Source organism: Balaenoptera acutorostrata, chromosome 15 (genome assembly GCF_949987535.1).
Source record: "Balaenoptera acutorostrata chromosome 15, mBalAcu1.1, whole genome shotgun sequence".
In the NCBI taxonomy this organism is placed as follows: domain Eukaryota; kingdom Metazoa; phylum Chordata; class Mammalia; order Artiodactyla; family Balaenopteridae; genus Balaenoptera; species Balaenoptera acutorostrata.
The window spans coordinates 38,721,402-38,738,673 of NC_080078.1; the positions used below are offsets into that span (position 1 = coordinate 38,721,402).

Below are 17,272 nucleotides of genomic sequence, written 5' to 3' on the forward strand. Positions count from 1 at the left end.
GATGAGGAGGTGACTGGGAGGGAGCGCCTGGCACAGGGAGCTCTGGTGCTCCTTGGAGGCGAGTGGGGAGACGGCCTCGGCAGAGACAGGTTTCTCGGAGAGGGTGGCAGCTTTTTGGGCATAGAGGAGGGAGGTGGACTTGTTGCCGAGCTGATGGTCCATGTTAGGGATTAATGAGGGGTCGCTGGCCTGGCTTGAGAGTCCAGGGCAGCCCTTGGAAGCCAGAGGCTGGGGGTGCCGGGCTGAATGGATGGGTGTGTGGTCCACATGGGGTTAACTGGCAACCCCCCCACCCCTAGTGTCAGAGAAGAGGGGGACACTCAAGCTTCTCCCCACAAGCCCCACCTTTTTGCCATCCCCAGTTGTCTGTGGCACACAGGTCTTCCTTTTCCCATTTTTCTGCTGCCACTCATTTTCCATATCTGCTGCTCGGTTCTGGTCCAGTTCACACCTCAGTTATTTCTGTGCTGTATTCTGGTCCCCACCTATGCCTGAACTCCCTGAGGACTAGGAGAGAATCATGTTGTACTTGAGTGTCCGTCTCAGCCCAGTGGTTCTCCCAGTGCGGCCCCCAGATCAGCAGCAGCAGCATCACCTGGGAACTTGCCAGCAGTTTCTACCCAAGGTTCCTGCCGAGATCAGATGGTCTGGGGTTAGCAGACCATCCTGGTGGTTGTGATGCGCTCCAGCCTGGCTTGCTGACCAATGTTGATGTATAGTGGAACTGAGTTTGTGGGTCTACCTTTGTTTTGGGTGAGTTGCGGGAAGGAAGGGGATGATTTCTGGCTCTCCTGGAGACACAGGCAGCAGCCTCGAGCCCCTGCCGTGTTCCTCTTTACCCCTCCCTCCTAGTTTCAGTGGTTCCAGAGCATCATGGCAGACCTGTGTCTGGCATGTACTGGTGCATCACACCATCCATGGAGCCTTGTTTTAATTACACTGATTGGGTCACTAATTGTCATGGATGGTTTTGAGAACCACGGGTGCCACCCTGAATTTGACGGGCTGTGGAACCGAATCACATTACAGGTGCTGCAGGGCTGTCAGTGGCCCCCGGGATGGATGAGTGAACTCCTGTGGCGAGGAAGCATCTGCACGCGGTATTGGGCTGACCCCTGGGGTTCCCCCCAGCCTCTTCCCCGTGTCTACATTCTGCCATTGTGTTTTCTCTAAGGTTTTCCCTTTTGCCTCTTAGATGTTCTTAGGTGAAGCCATTTTCTTTTCATTAAATGTCCTCCAATATTTTAATCTTAGCTTATGCTTTGAAGTCATGTAATAATCAGAGGTGACATGCCCCTAATGAAATAATAGTGCCTGTTCGGTGCTCAGTGCTGGCGAGAGGGGGAACCTTGGCCGGGCTCTGGTTGCCACAATGATGGTACTGGCAAGGAAACGAAATGATGCTTAGAGCTGGCCTGAGGGACCATTAGGGAACATGGGGAAATGGGGGAGGTGTCGCCCACCACATTCACTCCCCGGAGCTGTGGGGGTGCATGCAGCCTTTGCCACACCCTGCAGTTAGCGCATCGGTGATGCCTGTGGTCCGTGTGGTCCTGCTTCAGCACGGCTATGTGGACTGGGTTCCGTAGATAAACCAACAGGCAGTGCCTTGGCTCTGATGTGCTGGTCCCCCTCTCCCCAGACTCTGGAATTCTCTTGCTTTAACTTATAGTAGATTGTGAGTGTTTCTGAAGATTGGAACTGTTTTTGCAAAATGGCCATTTTCCTATTAAAGTCATTTTATTTTATTTTTTATTGTAGTAAAACATACATAACATTAAATTTATCATCTTAGCTTTTTTAACTGTACAGTTTAGTGGAGTTAAGTTTATTTGCAATGTTGTGCAGCCATCACCACCATCCACCTCCAGAACTTTTCCATCTTCAAACTGAAACTCTGTCCCCATGAAACAATAGCTCCTCCTTCCATAATTTTTGATACAAGCAGACGTATCTGTATTCTTGTTCCCCTCCCCCACCTTCCGATGTAAACCATAGGGTGCTACACTCCCTTTTCTTTTAAAATAAATTTATTTATTTATTTATTTAATTTTATTTTTGGCTGTGTTAGGTCTTTGTTGCTGTGCGCAGGCTTTCTCTAGTTGCGGCGAGCAAAGACTACTCTTTGTTGTGGTGCGCGGGCTTCTTATTGCAGTGGCTTCTCTTGTTGCGGAGCACAGGCTCTAGGCGCATGGGCTTCAGTAGTTGTGGCTCGTGGGCTCTAGAGCGCAGTCTCAGTAGTTGTGGCGCACGGGCTTAGTTGTTCCACAGCACGTGGGATCTTCCCGGACCAGGGCTCAAACCCATGTCCCTTGCATTGGCAGGCGGATTCTTTTCTTCTTTTTTTTTTTAGAAAGTAAATCATCACCTTTTTTGACGAGGATTCTTTATTTATTTATTTATGGCTGTGTTGGGTCTTCGTTTCCGTGCGAGGGGTTTCTCTAGTTGTGGCAAGCGGGGGCCACTCTTCATCGCGGTGCGTGGGCCTCTCACCGCCGCGGCCTCTCTTGTTGCGGAGCACAGGCTCCAGATGCGCAGGCTCAGTAGTTGTGGCTCACGGGCCCAGCCGCTCCGCGGCACGTGGGATCTTCCCAGACCAGGGCTCGAACCCGTGTCCCCTGCATTGGCAGGCAGATTCTCAACCACTGCGCCACCAGGGAAGCCCGGCAGGCGGATTCTTAACCACTGTGACACCAGGGAAGTCCTGCACTCTGTCTTCTTAGTGCTTTTCCCTCACGGTACCGCCTGGTGCCCCCTCCAAAGCCGTCCACACAGACTGCCCATTCCTCCAAGCCGCGCTGAGCTCCCTTGAAGTTTATCCCACAACTGGGTTGTCTCCCGCCTTTGGTGATTACAAACAAAACATCTTTTTATCTCTGTGTGCCAGTCTGTCTTTGGGGATTGCTGGGACGGAGGGTAATGGCACCTGTCCTCTTGGTGCCTGTCACTTGGCGTTCTTGCCAGCAGCAGTGTTGCTTTACCATAGCCCTGCTCCTGGGGTTTTGCCCGGGAACATGTGGGCCTCCAGGTGCATTTCTCTCATCAGAAGCAAGATGAGTGCCTCTCAGTGGTCGAGACCCTTTGCATTTTCTCTTTTGTAAGTTGCTTGTTTATTTCTCTAGCCCATTGTTCTGTGAGTTCCTGGCCTCTCTATTTCTACACGTTCTTTGTTAGTGATATTAGTCTATATATTAATGTGAAAAGTGGGAGGGGTTCCTTGTTCTAGAGCAGGTTCCTTGGTGTGGCAGAGACTGCTCCATGACAGCCTCACCTCTCTGGGGACCCAGAGACTGAGTTACACACCAGTGCTTGTGAGGAGATGCACAGGAGCTCTTGGAGGAGCTTAAAACGTTAAGATGTAACTCTGTAGTGAGGGATTTTAATCAAGGCTGCATCAAAACCTAATATAGTAAAAATCCTAAGTAGATATTTGACCATTTCACTCATACATCCTGAAAATGTTCCTTGGAACTTGTCTTTGAGAACACGAAGGAGACAGCTCCTATTTGGGCACAGAGAGCACTGTCTGCACAGGCAGTGTTTCCTTTTTCTTGTCTGTATGTAATACAGTCATAATTCTTTAAGTTTTTTCTTTTCTCTTTTCACAAGGTGGGGACCAGCTTGTCTCGTAAACTGCTTTCCCCATCTTCCGCTTTTCCTTTTTCTCACGGATCTTTGGTGATTGGCAACGACAGCTGGGATTGCCCCAGAAGTGTTTGTGCAGAGTTAATTGGAGGAATTGCCTCATTTTCAGTTCCCGCCACTCACAAGAGAGTGTGGTCATCCCCCCCACCTCGTGCCCATGTGAGGGACCCGAGGGGCTGGCTGTGTTCTGTCCTCTTGAACTGGGTGCTGTCACTCAGGTGTCGGTTTGTGAAATGCCACAGGCCATCCAGGTATGACCTGTGACACGCTTCCCTATAAGTGTGGTGTTGAAATTTCAACACATAGAGACCATCTCTCTCTCTCTCTTCTCTGTCTCCAATGGGCTTTGTTTAAAGTTGTGATAACATCCATAAAGTTTGCCATTTTAACCATCTTTTAAATTAATTAATTAATTTATTTATTTTTGGCTGCGTTGCGTCTTCGTTGCTGCGTGCGGGCTTTCACTAGTTCTGGCGAGCGGGGGCTTCTCACTGTGGTGACTTCTCTTGTTGCGGAGCATGGGCTCTAGGCATGCAGGCTTCAGTAGTTGTGGCACATGGGCTCAGTAGTTGCGGCTCACGGGCTCTAGAGCGCAGGCTCAGTAGTTGTGGTGCACTTAACCATTTTTAAATGTGCGATTCAGTGGCATTAATTACATTCACAGTGTTGTACAACCATGACCGCCATCTATTTCCAGATTCTTCCTCCCAGACAGAAATTCTGTCCCATTACACAGTCACTCCCCCTCTGCCTCCCCCAGCCCCTGGCACCCACCCTCTACTTTCCTTTTTTTTTTCTTTATTCTATTTATTATAGTCACATATTTAATACATATTTATTGACAATAAAAATGAGAAAATGCTTAGTATAATTTTTTTCAAACAACTTCTTTGAAACAGTAATATATTATTCTCTGTTTCATCAGCATGCTATAAGAAGATTTAGGTAGTACATGATATATATTTTTTTTCTCTTTTTTTCTTTCTTTTTTTTTAACATCTTTATTAGAGTATAATTGCTTTACAATGGTGTGTCAGTTTCTGCTTTATAACAAAGTGAATCACTTATACATATACATATGTCCCCATATCTCTTCCCCCTTGCATCTCCCTCCCTCCCACCCTCCCTATCCTACCCCCACCCTCTACTTTCTGTTGCTATGAATTTGACTGCTTTAGGGACCTCATGGGAATGGACCCACACAGTATTTGTCCTTTTGTGTCTGGCTTCTTTCACTTAACAGAATGTTTTCAAGGTTCATCCCTGTTGTAGCCTGTATCAGTGCTCATTCCACTGTCTGGATGGACCATGTTTTGTTCATCCATCCATCAGTTGGTGGACACTCGGGTTATTTCCAGCTTTAAGCTCTTGTGACTCGTGCTGCTGTAATCGTGGGGGCACATGTATCTTCGAGACCCCAGCTCTTCTGGGAGTGCATCTGGATCTCCTGGGCCCACAGTATTTGCCTTTTGCTTGGTTGGCTCCGGGGGACCCGGGAACTTGCCGGGGCATGGCGTCCTCTCTGTCCCGCTCTTATGGCCTGCACACCCGGGGTGTTCCATAATGTCTAGGGTGAGCTGTCCGAACTCTGAGCCTCTGTTTCTTCATCTTACCAGACGGGGGTTTAGACTGGTTGGTCCCTAAGTCGTTTTTTCTTTTACTTTTGGTCTTGTCCATCCATCTGTGCTCTGCATGGGGAGCCCCCCACCCCCACAGGTGCTCCCAGCACCCAGGTCCACGGCCTGCCAGGCAGCGAGGTGGGAGTGGACCTTTCCCAAGCCCCACACAGTGCTCCCCATCCATCTCTGGGGGTGATGGCCTTGTTTTTAGACCTGGGGACTTGCAGCTATGGCTCTGCCTCGGCCTTGGGCCACTCCGGGGCTGCTCAGAGTCCTTTGTGTATCCCCTCCCATTCTTCTGTGTCTCTGGCTCTTGTCTGGAGGGACTGACCTTGAGGTGGGCTCAGTTCCCTGCCCCATGTCTGCTGGAACCGTCCATGCCACCTCTGCCACTGCCACCTCCCTGCAGCGGGAGCCCTCACCCTAACCCTAACCCTTGCTGCTCAGGGAGCCGTGTGTGGCTCTCCCTGGGAGTGCGTGGCTCCGCGCCTTCGTGTGGCCTGTGGGATGCTGCCCCATCCGTGCCTCCCCCCAGCTGCTTCTCCCCAGCCTGTCTCCCCCAGCGTCCTCCTCCAGCCCTTCCAGGCTCCTCCACCTCCCTCGAGGGGTCCCTGAAAGCACCTGGACGGGGGACGGGAGAGGCCGCCAGCCCCTTACTTGATGGGGGAACTTTGTTTTCCACTTTATTCAAAAGATTATGAAGGGTGATTTTCGGGTAACTTGGGTGTTGTATTTTTCTCCCATGTGTAATTGAGGGATTTGTGGGGGTCTGAGTGCCGTGGGGGAGGGTCTGGAGCAGGGACGGGTGCTCTGTCCAGTGCTGTTCATCCTCCGACTAGAGCAGGTGTTTGGGAAAAGGAGACAAGAACCAGCTGCGGGAGCAGGTTGACACCGTGGTGGCCCCAGGGCCCAGACGGTGCGTGTCGTCTTCTGCTTCCCAGATGTCCGTACCTGCACCGGACGACCGGGGACACGGAGCGCAAGTATCACCTGCGCTACTACAAGACGGGCACGTGCATCCATGAGACGGATGCCCGGGGCCACTGCGTGAAGAACGGACTGCACTGCGCCTTCGCGCACGGCCCCCTGGACCTGCGGCCGCCCGTGTGTGACATCAGGTGAGTGGCCGTCCTGCCGGGAGCCACTCTCCTCCCTGTGTTTCGGGCATTGCTTGCCTCAAGCAGCTCTTTCTGGGCCTTGATTTTACTCCTAACGAGAAAGTGACCCTTCTCCTCCCTCCTGACCCGGACCCGGGGGAGCTTGTGGCGTCTCACACGCTCAGCTCTGAGGCTGTTGGAATTTAGGCCAAGACTGTCATCCCGGGACGGGGGCCCCAAGGCCGTGGGCTGCACGTCCTGAACCCTCACGTAGGCGGCTTCGTAAGATGACAGAAGCCGGTGGCTGTCTCACCGTCGGAGGCTTCGGACAGGCTGCAGCACTGTGACCACGTGCCGTTTGGTTGCAGGGAGCTGCAGGCCCAGGAAGCCCTGCAGAACGGCCAGCTCAGTGCTGGGGATGGCGTCCCTGACCTGCAACCTGGGGTCTTGGCCAGCCAGGCCCTGATGGAGAAGATCCTGGGCGAGGACCCCCGGTGGCAAGGTAACCCCGCAGCCGCTGCTGGGGCGGGGGGCTCGTCCCTGTCTGTAAAGTGCCCGCACGGTGGACCTCGTCGCCCCCTTTACAGGTCAGGAGGGGAGACCGAGGCTCCATTCGAGCACATCACCCTCAGCCCCTCCAGCAGCCTGTCTGGTCCCCAGGCTGCTCTGGGGGAGGGGCCTGCACAGCTGGCGCAGCTCCTGCCAGGTGTCTGGTCCCAGAGCCAGCCTGGTCCCCAGCAGCCTCCACAGATGATGGCTATGGGCAGTGAGGTTTGTTTAATTGTAAAATACCCATAATGTAAATTTGCCATTTTAACCATCCGAAAGTCACAGGTCCGTGGCATTTGGTGCACCACAGTGTTGTGCAACCATCAACTCTGTCTGGTTCCAGAACATTTCCATCACCTCGGACAGAAACCCATGCCCATCAGTGGTCTCCCCTCCCCAGCCCTGGCATCCACTAGCCTGGCTATGTCTCCGTGGAGCTGCCTGTTTGGATGTTTCCCGAGGGTGGTGTGGTTTTAAGAGAACCCCCCTCGGTAATGCCGTGTCTCCTTGGACCGGCTTTGCTCTCACGCGCATAAATGCTTCAAGGCCGCGCTTACTTAAGCGGTGAATTCCCTACAAGGGTCTTTCCCCCACCCGCTGAATCCTATGCCACCCTGGGCCCAGGGACGAATTAACAAAAGTGGCTGCACAGGCCTTCCTGATGCCCGGGCCTCAGGCCTGGCCCAGCAGGAGCGCTGAGGAGCCTGGCCTTCCATCGCGCCTGCGGTGTGGGGGTCCTGGACCCACAGCATATATGGGGGTCCCAGTGTCGCCATGGCCCTCTGGGGAGAGGCTTGCACAGAGGGAGGGCTGCGCCGACAGCTCCCTGCCTCGGGGCTTGTCCTTCTCGTGTCGCAGCCCCTCGGTCTCCCTGGTCCTGGACCACAGGCTCCACCTGTGAGCTCTGGCTGGTGGTGCAGGTGGGGGTACAGGTCCTCTCTTGTCACTGTCAGGCGGGCTGAGCTTGAGGAAGGAAAGTGGGAGGAGGCGCTGGGTCGGGTCTGGCCGGATAACTAACCCTCAGCACCCGTGGTTTGGATTTTTAGTTAGTAGATTTTATTTTTTAGGGAAGTTTTCGGTTAACAGAAAAATTGCACATCGTGAACGTCTTGTGTTGATGAGGTAACATGTGTTACAATTGACAACCAATATTGATACATGATTATTAACTAACGGCACAGTTTACCCCTGCATTGTGCATTCTCCGGGTTTGGGCAAATGTATAAAGACATGGATCCTCCATTATGATGTCATGCAGGTAGTGTCACTGCTCTAAGATCCTCTGTGCTCCATTGCTGGTGACCACTGATCTTTCGCCCCATTGTTTTGTCATACAGTTGGGATCACACAGTGTGTAGCCTTTGCACTTAGTACTGTGCATTCAGGGTTCCCTGTGTCTCTTTGGGGCTTGGTAGCGTCTTTCTTCTTTTTTTCTTCTCATATTATGTTAGCACCTTTCTTCTTATTGCTGAATAATTCTCCACGTCTGGGTGGACCGTTCATCTGTCACCCACTAAAGGGCGTTCCGGAGCCCCTGTGACTCATGGGCACTGCCACGCCTCTCACTTCTTTGTGGTTCATGCCACTCAGCGCAGGACCTCGTGTCTGTTGGAGGTCCTCTGTCAATGCTTGTGAACAAGTGTCTTACAATTTTTATTTTCTTAAAATCGTCTTTTCTGTTTAAACTCCTTTTGTCCTCTCTGTGCCCTGCTGTGTGGTTCACTTCCCTTGTCATTTTGTCAGTTATTTGGAACTGAGTTTGGTGTGTGGGGGGGGTGGTGCCATTAAATGTGGGTGTGGAAGTGTGTCCTGGGCGTGGCGCTGCGGCTCCCGGGGTTGGCCGGGCAACACACCCTCCCTCCGCCACTGTCTTCCCCTCCATGCCTTGAGGGTCAGCCCTGCTGGGCAAGTGTAATTAAAAACAATGGCGTTTGTAAAAAAAAAAAAAAAAAATGGGGAGGGTCAATTATTAACCAACCCAAAAATGGGTATGATTTTCAAGAATCTCCGTTCATCCGTTACTGCTTTTAAATGACCCCTGGTGGTTTTTTTGTTTATTTTTGCTTTGAGATAAAATTCAGATAACATGAAATTAACTACTTAAAACATAGACTTTATTTATTTTTTTTTTTTTTAATGAGGATCTTGAATCAGATGCGTATGTTTTTGATTGATTGATTGATTGATTGATTTTGGCTGTGTTGGGTCTTCGTTTCTGTGCGAGGGCTTTCTCCAGTTGTGGCAAGCGGGGGCCACTCTTCATCGCGATGCGCGGGCCTCTCACCGCCGCGGCCTCTCTCGCCGCGGAGCACAGGCTCCAGACGCGCAGGCTCAGCAGTTGTGGCTCACGGGCCCAGCCGCTCCGCGGCATGTGGGATCTTCCCAGGCCAGGGCTCGAACCCGTGTCCCCTGCATTAGCAGGCAGACTCTCAACCACTGCGCCACCAGGGAAGCCCTAGACTTTATTTTTTTAGAGCAGTTTTAGGTTCCACATTGTGGAAAGTTCAGGGAGGCCTCACATATCTGGTACCTCCATACACACGGCAGCCCCCCTGCAGTGGGATGTTTGTCACAGCTGAGAGCCTGCATTGACATGTCAGCATCGCCCAGCACCCATCATTTACCTTGGGGTTAAAATGAGCCATTTTATTTATTTTTATTTATTTATTTTTAAAATTTGTATGGTACTTTATTGGGTGTAAAATGAGCCATTTTAAAGTGTATTTCGGAGGTTTTTAGTATGTTCACAGTGTTGTGCACCCATCACTTTTATCTGGTTCTAAAACTCTATCTAGTCTCCCCAAAGAAGCCCCGGCCCCTGATACCCACTAATCTACTTCCTGTCTATGGATTTGCCTGTTCTGGATGTTTCCTATAAGTAGAATCATACAACATGTGCCTTCTGTGTCTGCTTCTCTCACTGAGCATTGTGCGTTCAGATCGTTAAAGTCTCATCCACGTCGTAGCGCGTCAGTGCTTCACTCCACCACATGGATGGGCCACATGGCGTTTACCCATCATCTGCCGATGGACAGCTTTTGGCTGTGTGGCTGCCGTGAGCACACGTGTGCACGTTTCCGTGTGGACCCCTGTTTTTCAGATACCAACTTTGTGCTAGGCAGCTACAAGACAGAGCAGTGCCCCAAGCCGCCACGCCTGTGCCGCCAGGGCTACGCATGCCCGCACTTCCACAACAGCAGGGACCGGCGGCGGGACCCCCGGAGGTTCCAGTACAGGTGAGCCTGGGCCACGGGCGCCGCAGGGCCCTGGCCGACTTCTCTGGTGTGGGCCCAGCCCGGCGGTCCCCTCTGTTCACGCTCACGTCGGCTCGAGGCTCTAGTTTAGGCAGCCACCCCTCTGCTCCCTTCACTCTCCCCAGAGGCCCCAGTGTCCAGCCAGCCGGCAGGTGCGGTCAGGGCATGGCTCCTCCATTTCCCCCCCTCCCCCGGCCTCCCTCCTGTGACCTGTGTGCCCCTGCCAGCAAGAGCGCCTGCTGGCAAGGAAGTGGCCCTTGTGAGGCTGAGAGTCCCGGTGCCCACAGCCTGACTTCACCCTCTCCGGAGGACTGATGTCCTCGGGGTGGTGGGTTTGGGCCTCACCTGCTGTCATGCACCTGGCAGTCCTGGTCTCTTCCTAGGCCGTCTCCTCCTCACTCCAGCTGCCCTCACCTTGGTGCCCAGCTTAGCCTCGGGTTTGCCAACTTGCTGGATGGACCCAGCACTTGGCGGGGTGGGGGACTGGGGACACGGAACCCCAGGGGTGCCTGGGCACCTTGGCCCTCACCTCACTCCTCCCTTGGGTCCCGAGCTCTGTGTAGAGCTTGTTCTTGGAGCAAAGAGCCTCTCTCTAATAATTTGATGCCACCTCACCTGCCTGAGAGCCCTCACTTTCAGATAGAGAAAGTTGTTTTTATGACAGTCACTGTTCTGAGTAGTTTGAGTTGAGGGACAGAGAACCTTTGGCTTTTAGTCACCCGATGTCATCTTGAGAAGATGAAGTGAATTTACTGCGTATCAAAGGGATAGAAAATCGTAAAAAATAAAAGCTTTATTTCCCACAGATGATAATTTTTAAAATAAATCCAATACAATAAAGCTGCCAGGAAGTACCTGAAGATTAGAGGGTATTGGTTAGGGTTTTCATATTGTAGGACCAAAGTCTCAGGTTCAATTTTGAAACAGTCTCACGGGGAGACAGAGTGTGGTCCCCTTGTGGGCTGGGCGGGGGCTGGGCCTGGTCTTCTCCTGCTGCAGGAGGCCTGGCTGCGTCTCCGAGGTGCTTGTCACAGTGGCATCAGTGGCTCTGACTCAGAATCACTTCACATTTTGTGGAAAATGAAAACGGGCTCCCGAATGCTTTCTGGGTTCCACCAGGCACCTGCACTGCTTTTTTTTGGCCGCGCTCTGCGGCATGTGGGATCTTAGTTCCCTGACCAGGGATCGAACCCACTCCCCCGGCAGTGGAAGCGCAGAGTCCTAACCACTGGACGGCCAGGGAAATCCCCGCCCTGCTTTTTTTTTTTTGCCTGTCCTGGTGAGGAAAGGGCCAGTGCTTCCAGGGCTGGCACCCATGTCCCCTGGTGGTGCACGTGTGCTCAGCACTGTGCGGACAGCCTGATGCCCCAGGGCACGTGGGGAGGACATCCATCCTCCGCTGACTCCTCCTTGTCCCCCAGGTCCACCCCCTGCCCCAGCGTGAAGCACGGTGACGAGTGGGGCGAGCCCTCCAGGTGCGAGAGCGGGGACAGCTGTCAGTACTGCCACTCGCGCACAGAGCAGCAGTTCCACCCCGAGGTACGGGAGCACCCCCGGTCCAGGGACAGGCTCAAAGGACTCGCAGGGCTCAGCACCTATGGTTCTTTACATGGAAAGAATGCGATTAAAATCAGCAAAGGATCAAGGCCACAGGGGCGGGTCCTGGGGAGACCAGGCACGCACTGTGGACGGTGTGTCCTCCTAGCCACCATGTGTGGCCGTATTTGTGGCCATACTCACAGTGCTGCCAGCTGGGAAGTCACCCAAGCCTTGGCATCTAGGGTTTTTACTGGGGGTTGGTCAGCAGACGTGGCTGACCTCAGTCTCTGGCCCCTGCAGAGGCTGAGCCAATGCTGGGTGGCCCAGGCCCACCTTAAGTCACTATGTGGCATGGCCCAGGGCCCCAGGTAAACAGAGACCCGACCAGGCAGGACATTCCAGGGGCTCAAACGTCACCTCCCTGAGCTGAGCCCGTCAAAGCCAGTCCTTCCTTTGGGGCATGTGGGTGTGGACAGGGAAGTCATGGAGTTAACCCTTTGCTGCACACTCGGATTTGTATTAAAAACGAACAAGCACACAAGGCCCCTGAGCCAACGGGAGAGCATCAGAGCACCGGGACCAGGAGGGTCAGGGCCAGGCTGGGAGCAGGCTCTGCGGTGAAGGAGCGCCCAGCTGTGCCCACTGGGGCACCTGGGCTCCAGGGAGGGGTGGGCTCCTGGTCTGAAAGGCTGTGGTGTTTTGTTTCTTAAAAGTTTCTTCTGTCTAGAGATTCAGTGCTTCAAAGCGTGCATAAAACAACACTTAGACTCCTGATATTTGTAGTTCTGAATTGGAGACCTTTTGAAATTGCTTTTGTTGGTGACCCTTAAAATTTCAGTGCAGGTGCTCAGGGGATGGTCAAAGAGCCACGGGGAATGAGCAGCGTTTCGGGCAGGGAAGGGGGCGGGTGGCAGCGCCCATGAGGGTGTCTGGGGCCTAGAGACCGCTGTCCCTCCTGGGCAGGCTGTGCTGCGGGGCCACACCCTAGTGAAGCAGCCTTGGGTCTGGCCATGGAGTGGACACATGTGGTCACTTAACAGGCATTTCTTGCGCACCTGCTGTATACCAGGCACTGAACCAGGTGCATCTTTCAGGAAATGCCAAGTGGACAAACTGACCTGATATGTGATTTCAAGGACAGGCGCTGCAGGAGCAGCCTCAGGCCCACATGGTTTCCCAGGCTGACTGGCCCTGCGCAGACAGGGCGTCCCGGGACTGCTGGGAGGAGTGGGGACGGGGAGTGTGGTGTCCACATCCCTCTTTTTCAGGATACCCCCTTGTGATTACCAGCTCTGGGCCTCCAGCTGGAAGGAGGAGGCCAGACCCAGCCAGCTCTGGGCCTCCCACAGAAACAGGTTTCCAGTCCAGCCTCTCTATTTGCTGTTTTATTTTCATTTCCTAGATCTACAAGTCTACCAAGTGCAACGACATGCGACAGACCGGGCACTGCCCTCGGGGCCCCTTCTGTGCTTTTGCACACGTGGAGAGTGAGTACCTCAGTGCACCCGGAGCAGGCAGGGCTCAGCCTCTGTCGGGGGTGGCTGGGAGGGTCGGCGGGGCTCTGGGCTTCATGGGGCTCAGCATGGCCCTGCCTCTGGGCACCCCAGGGCCGTGAGTGTAGTAATTTTGATGGCCAGGTGAGCCCATAAAAAGTCCCCCCAAAAAAAAAAAAAAAAAAAAAAAAAAGTCCCCAAAGGCAGAAACCGTGACGGGAAATGCACAGACACGGCCCTTCCCCCAGTGTTCCTGAGAGCTTCCTCTTAAAGCTTTTTGATTTGGGTTTCCTGTTCTTATGAGCATAGTTGCAAATTCTGATTTTACTGTTTTTTATTTTAATGGGGAGGGTGGCTTTTCCTGTTGAAATTTTCTATTACTTTCTGCTGTTGGAGTCGTTCATGATTTGCTCTGGAAGACGCCAGGGTCCCATGCGGTCAGCTCAGCTCACGGCGGCTCTGGCCGACCCGTTAGAGACTAGCACACGCTTGCCCTCCCTGATCTGTGGGGTCTCTTTAACCAAAGTCTCAGCCAGCAGCCACTCAAAGCCCGCCACCCTCTTTCTTGGCAGAGAGTCTTGGAATGGCCAGTGACTGGGGCTGCCGAGACCTCACCTCCGCCAGCGGCCCCGCGGCCCCAAGCGGGCAGCCCGGACACGTAAGTGGACGGCGTCCCGAGGAGGGTGCCCGCTCTGCTATTTGGTTTGAATCCAGTGTTAGGTACACGGATGGATGTGCTCTCTGGGTGAGATGGTTGGAGGCAGCCTGCCTGCAGGGTTGGCGGCTCCTTATAGAAGAGTCTAGAAGAGTCCTGGCTGAGTCCTGGCCCGGGTGTACTTGCCCAACCTTGCCTTTTGCCAGACACGCACATATTGGCCATGTGCGAGGCACAGTCTCTGGCTGAATGTGAAGAGGGGCCCTGAGTCCAGGGGGACCCCTGAAGGGCAGGAGAGGCGGGTCCCCAACGAGGTGCGAGGGCAGACCCAGGCGTCTCAGTGAGATTTGGGCAGTGAGAGATGGGGGGCCTGGTGGGTTAGGACCCTTGTGCCCGTGCAGGTGGAGGGGACAATGGGGGGCTCCATCCTGCGTCCCGTCCATTGCTCTGGCATGGTCGTGGGCATGGTTGTGGGCTCCTTGGCTCTGCCTTACGTCTCTGAGGATGATCCTCTTCCTCGCACATGGTTTTATCTGTTGTGTTGGTGTCATTGAGGAGGTGGCCGCCTGGGATTGGTTCTAGGAAGGAAACTGGAAAAAACTCAGGTGTTTCCCCGCCCTGTCTTTCTTTCCACTTGTTGCTTTTCTGAAAAAAGAGAAGGACAGGCAAGGTGAGGACAGCTGAGGTGGGGTTTGCTTAGAGGAGCCCTGCCAGGCACACAGTTCATCACTGCTCCTTCAGCACGGAGGAGCGTTCGGGACCACCACTCTCTTCCAGTAGCAGAGCCGACGCTTGGCAGAGACAGAAGCTAGTCCCCTCCTCACCTTGGTGGCTCCCAGGGGGTGTGACAGTCGTGGTTTCAGGTGGTGGTCAGAGGGCCACTGGCTTGGCTCCCACTGAGGGCCAGGGTGGATGGATCCTTGGTGTGGCTTGTACCTGAGGAAGCAACAACTGGTTGTCCCCTCCATCCTGAGTATATTTGTTTGTGAGGATTGTCACAAGTCCTGAATCCAGCCTTGTGCACAGTGGGTGTTCCCGCTGCTTCCTTTTCAGTGTAGAGAGAGTCTGGGTGAACAGACAAACCATGAACCTCACCACGCATACTTCACCCTGGTGGGGGAGAGATGCCTGGAGTCTCATCACCTGTAGATGTGGTCCTGGGTTTGAGGAGTCTGTCTTGGGTTTGAATCCCTCCTCTACGACTGGGGAGAGGGAAGCGGCTTCCCCACTGCTCGCTCCCGGCTGTGGGGCCCACGTAGCTGTGGGTCAGCTCTCGCTGCCGGCACCCTCTCCTCACTGTGTCGAGAACTGGCCACATCACGTGACCTGCTGGCATCTCTCAACAGAAGCACATTGTGAAATAATAGAAAATATGTATATTGGTCTCTTCTTCCCCCGGTTCCTCACACAGGACTCCAAGACCCTCATAATTCTTTTGTTCCAGTGAGGTGACTCTTGGTGGGCTCCTGGATGGGGCTAGTCACAAGAAAGACCAGGTGTGATTAGAAGCCTGGAACTTTCAGCCCTACCCCCATCCTCTGGGGAGGGGGAAGGGGCTGGAGATTGAGTCAATAATGGATCGTGCCTACGTGATGAGCCTCCATAAAAATCTCTAAAGTATGAGGTTTGGAGAGCATCCAGGTTGGGGAACACATCCATGTGCGGGAGGGTGGCACACCCCAGCTCCACGGGGATAGAAGCTCCTGCACTTGGGACCCCTCTGGACCTTGCCCGGAGTGCCTCTTCACCTGGCTGTGCATTTGTGTCCTTTATCACATCCTCTATTACATAATGAGCCAGTAAACATAGTTATGTGTTTCCTTGAGTTCTGCGAGCCCTTGTACGTGTTTCCTGGAGTTCTGTGAGCTATAGTACAATGGCTTGGGTTCCATTGTAGATGGAACCCAAGGAGGGGGTCATGGAAACCCTGGTTTACAGCTGATCGGTCAGGCGCACAGGTGACAACTTGGGACTTGGATTGGCGTCTGAGGTGCAGGTGTGTCTCGTGGAACAGCCCTCAGCCTGTGGGGTCTGCGCTGCCTCCGGGTAGCGAGTGTCACAGAGGAGTTTTTCCTCTTCACCAGCCGTGGCTTTAGCACAACCTTTCTGCGTGCTGCCTCTCATGTCTGGCTTCAGACTCAGCTGAGTTCCTTTGGTGAGGCAGGGAGCTGGGCTGCTCTCCTGGGTGATGCCCACCCTGCTCCCCGGGTCAGGCTCCCAGCCCCACAGCTGCTTTAGGCAGGGTGCACCTCGATTCGCCCACCTCACAGGTCCTCAGTTACCCTGAGGTGGGACGCGAGTGTGTCAGTGTAACCGTTTCAGAATGAACAGCAGCGCCTCGTGTGGCCACCACCTCTGCTCGTCCTTATGTGAGACAGAACTCACTCAGGTGGGCCTAAGGCCAGGACTGGAAATTGAGGGAGAAGTTAAAATCCTCCAAGAAGTTACTGAGTCCGTTGTACTGCTCGCCACATGACAGGCCAATAAGTCGAAAGATGAGTTGTTGGGGCAAGGAATAGCAACTTTATCCAGAAAGCCAGCAGACCGGGAGGACAGTGGACTAGCGTCCCAAAGAACCCAGTTAAATTCAGGCTTCTTTTGTACTAAAAGGGGAGGGGGTATGGTTAGTTGTTGCAAACTTCTTGGAATCCTTTGTTCTCAAAGCTGTCTACATAGGTCTGGTCACATTCCTATAAACCTCCAACAAGATAAATGTTATGCTCTGTTTTGCAACTTTTTATCTCTGTATGAATGGAAAAGTGATAAACCTTTAAAGGTCAGAACTTTGAGAATGGGCTATCCTGTGTATTTCAGGCTATAGGCAACATTCTTTTAGTGATTAACTTGTAGCAAAAGCAATAGAATACAAAGGTTAAAGCAAAAGAAACAGTCCAATATGGAGTCAGATTTGTTCTTCCCTATTACAAAGTTTCCCTTAAAAAGATTCAAGCAAAGTGTTTCAGTGCGAAACATCCAGTCTTCCCCTGGAGGATCACGACATTGGAACTGGGAACTGGCTCGCCCTTCTGCCTGACATTTTCAGCACATGCTCAAATAGATTTTTTTTTTTAAACAAATGGCTTTTATTTATTTATGGCTGTGTTGGGTCTTCGTTTCTGTGCAAGGGCTTTCTCTAGTTGCGGCAAGTGGGGGCCACTCTTCATCGCGGTGCGCAGGCCTCTCACTATCGCAGCCTCTCTTGTTGCGGGAGCACAGGCTCCAGACGCGCAGGCTCAGCAACTGTGGCTCACGGGCCTAGTTGCTCCGCGGCATGTGGGATCTTCCCAGACCAGGGCTCGAACCCGTGTCCCCTGCATTGGAAGGCAGACTCTCAACTTGCCACCAGGGAAGCCTCGCTCAAATAGATTTTGAGCATCCAAGAATCATGTGGGATCTGAGGCGCTGGGGTCAGCTCGGGCCG

General features: G+C 53.3%; 1 protein-coding gene across 7 annotated transcripts in view; it reads left to right on the forward strand.

Annotated features, from left to right (window-relative positions):
- The window catches only part of UNKL (unk like zinc finger), a 45,430-nt gene that overhangs the window by 6,310 nt on the left and 21,848 nt on the right, over positions 1 to 17,272 (forward strand). For all 7 annotated transcript variants that reach the window (XM_057528532.1, XM_057528537.1, XM_057528531.1 and 4 more), the window contains 6 exons: positions 6,206 to 6,382; positions 6,730 to 6,863; positions 10,011 to 10,146; positions 11,586 to 11,703; positions 13,106 to 13,190; positions 13,769 to 13,854. In XM_057528532.1, coding sequence (XP_057384515.1) covers positions 6,206 to 6,382; positions 6,730 to 6,863; positions 10,011 to 10,146; positions 11,586 to 11,703; positions 13,106 to 13,190; positions 13,769 to 13,854 — 736 coding nt within the window. The remainder of the gene's footprint in view (positions 1 to 6,205; positions 6,383 to 6,729; positions 6,864 to 10,010; positions 10,147 to 11,585; positions 11,704 to 13,105; positions 13,191 to 13,768; positions 13,855 to 17,272) is intronic.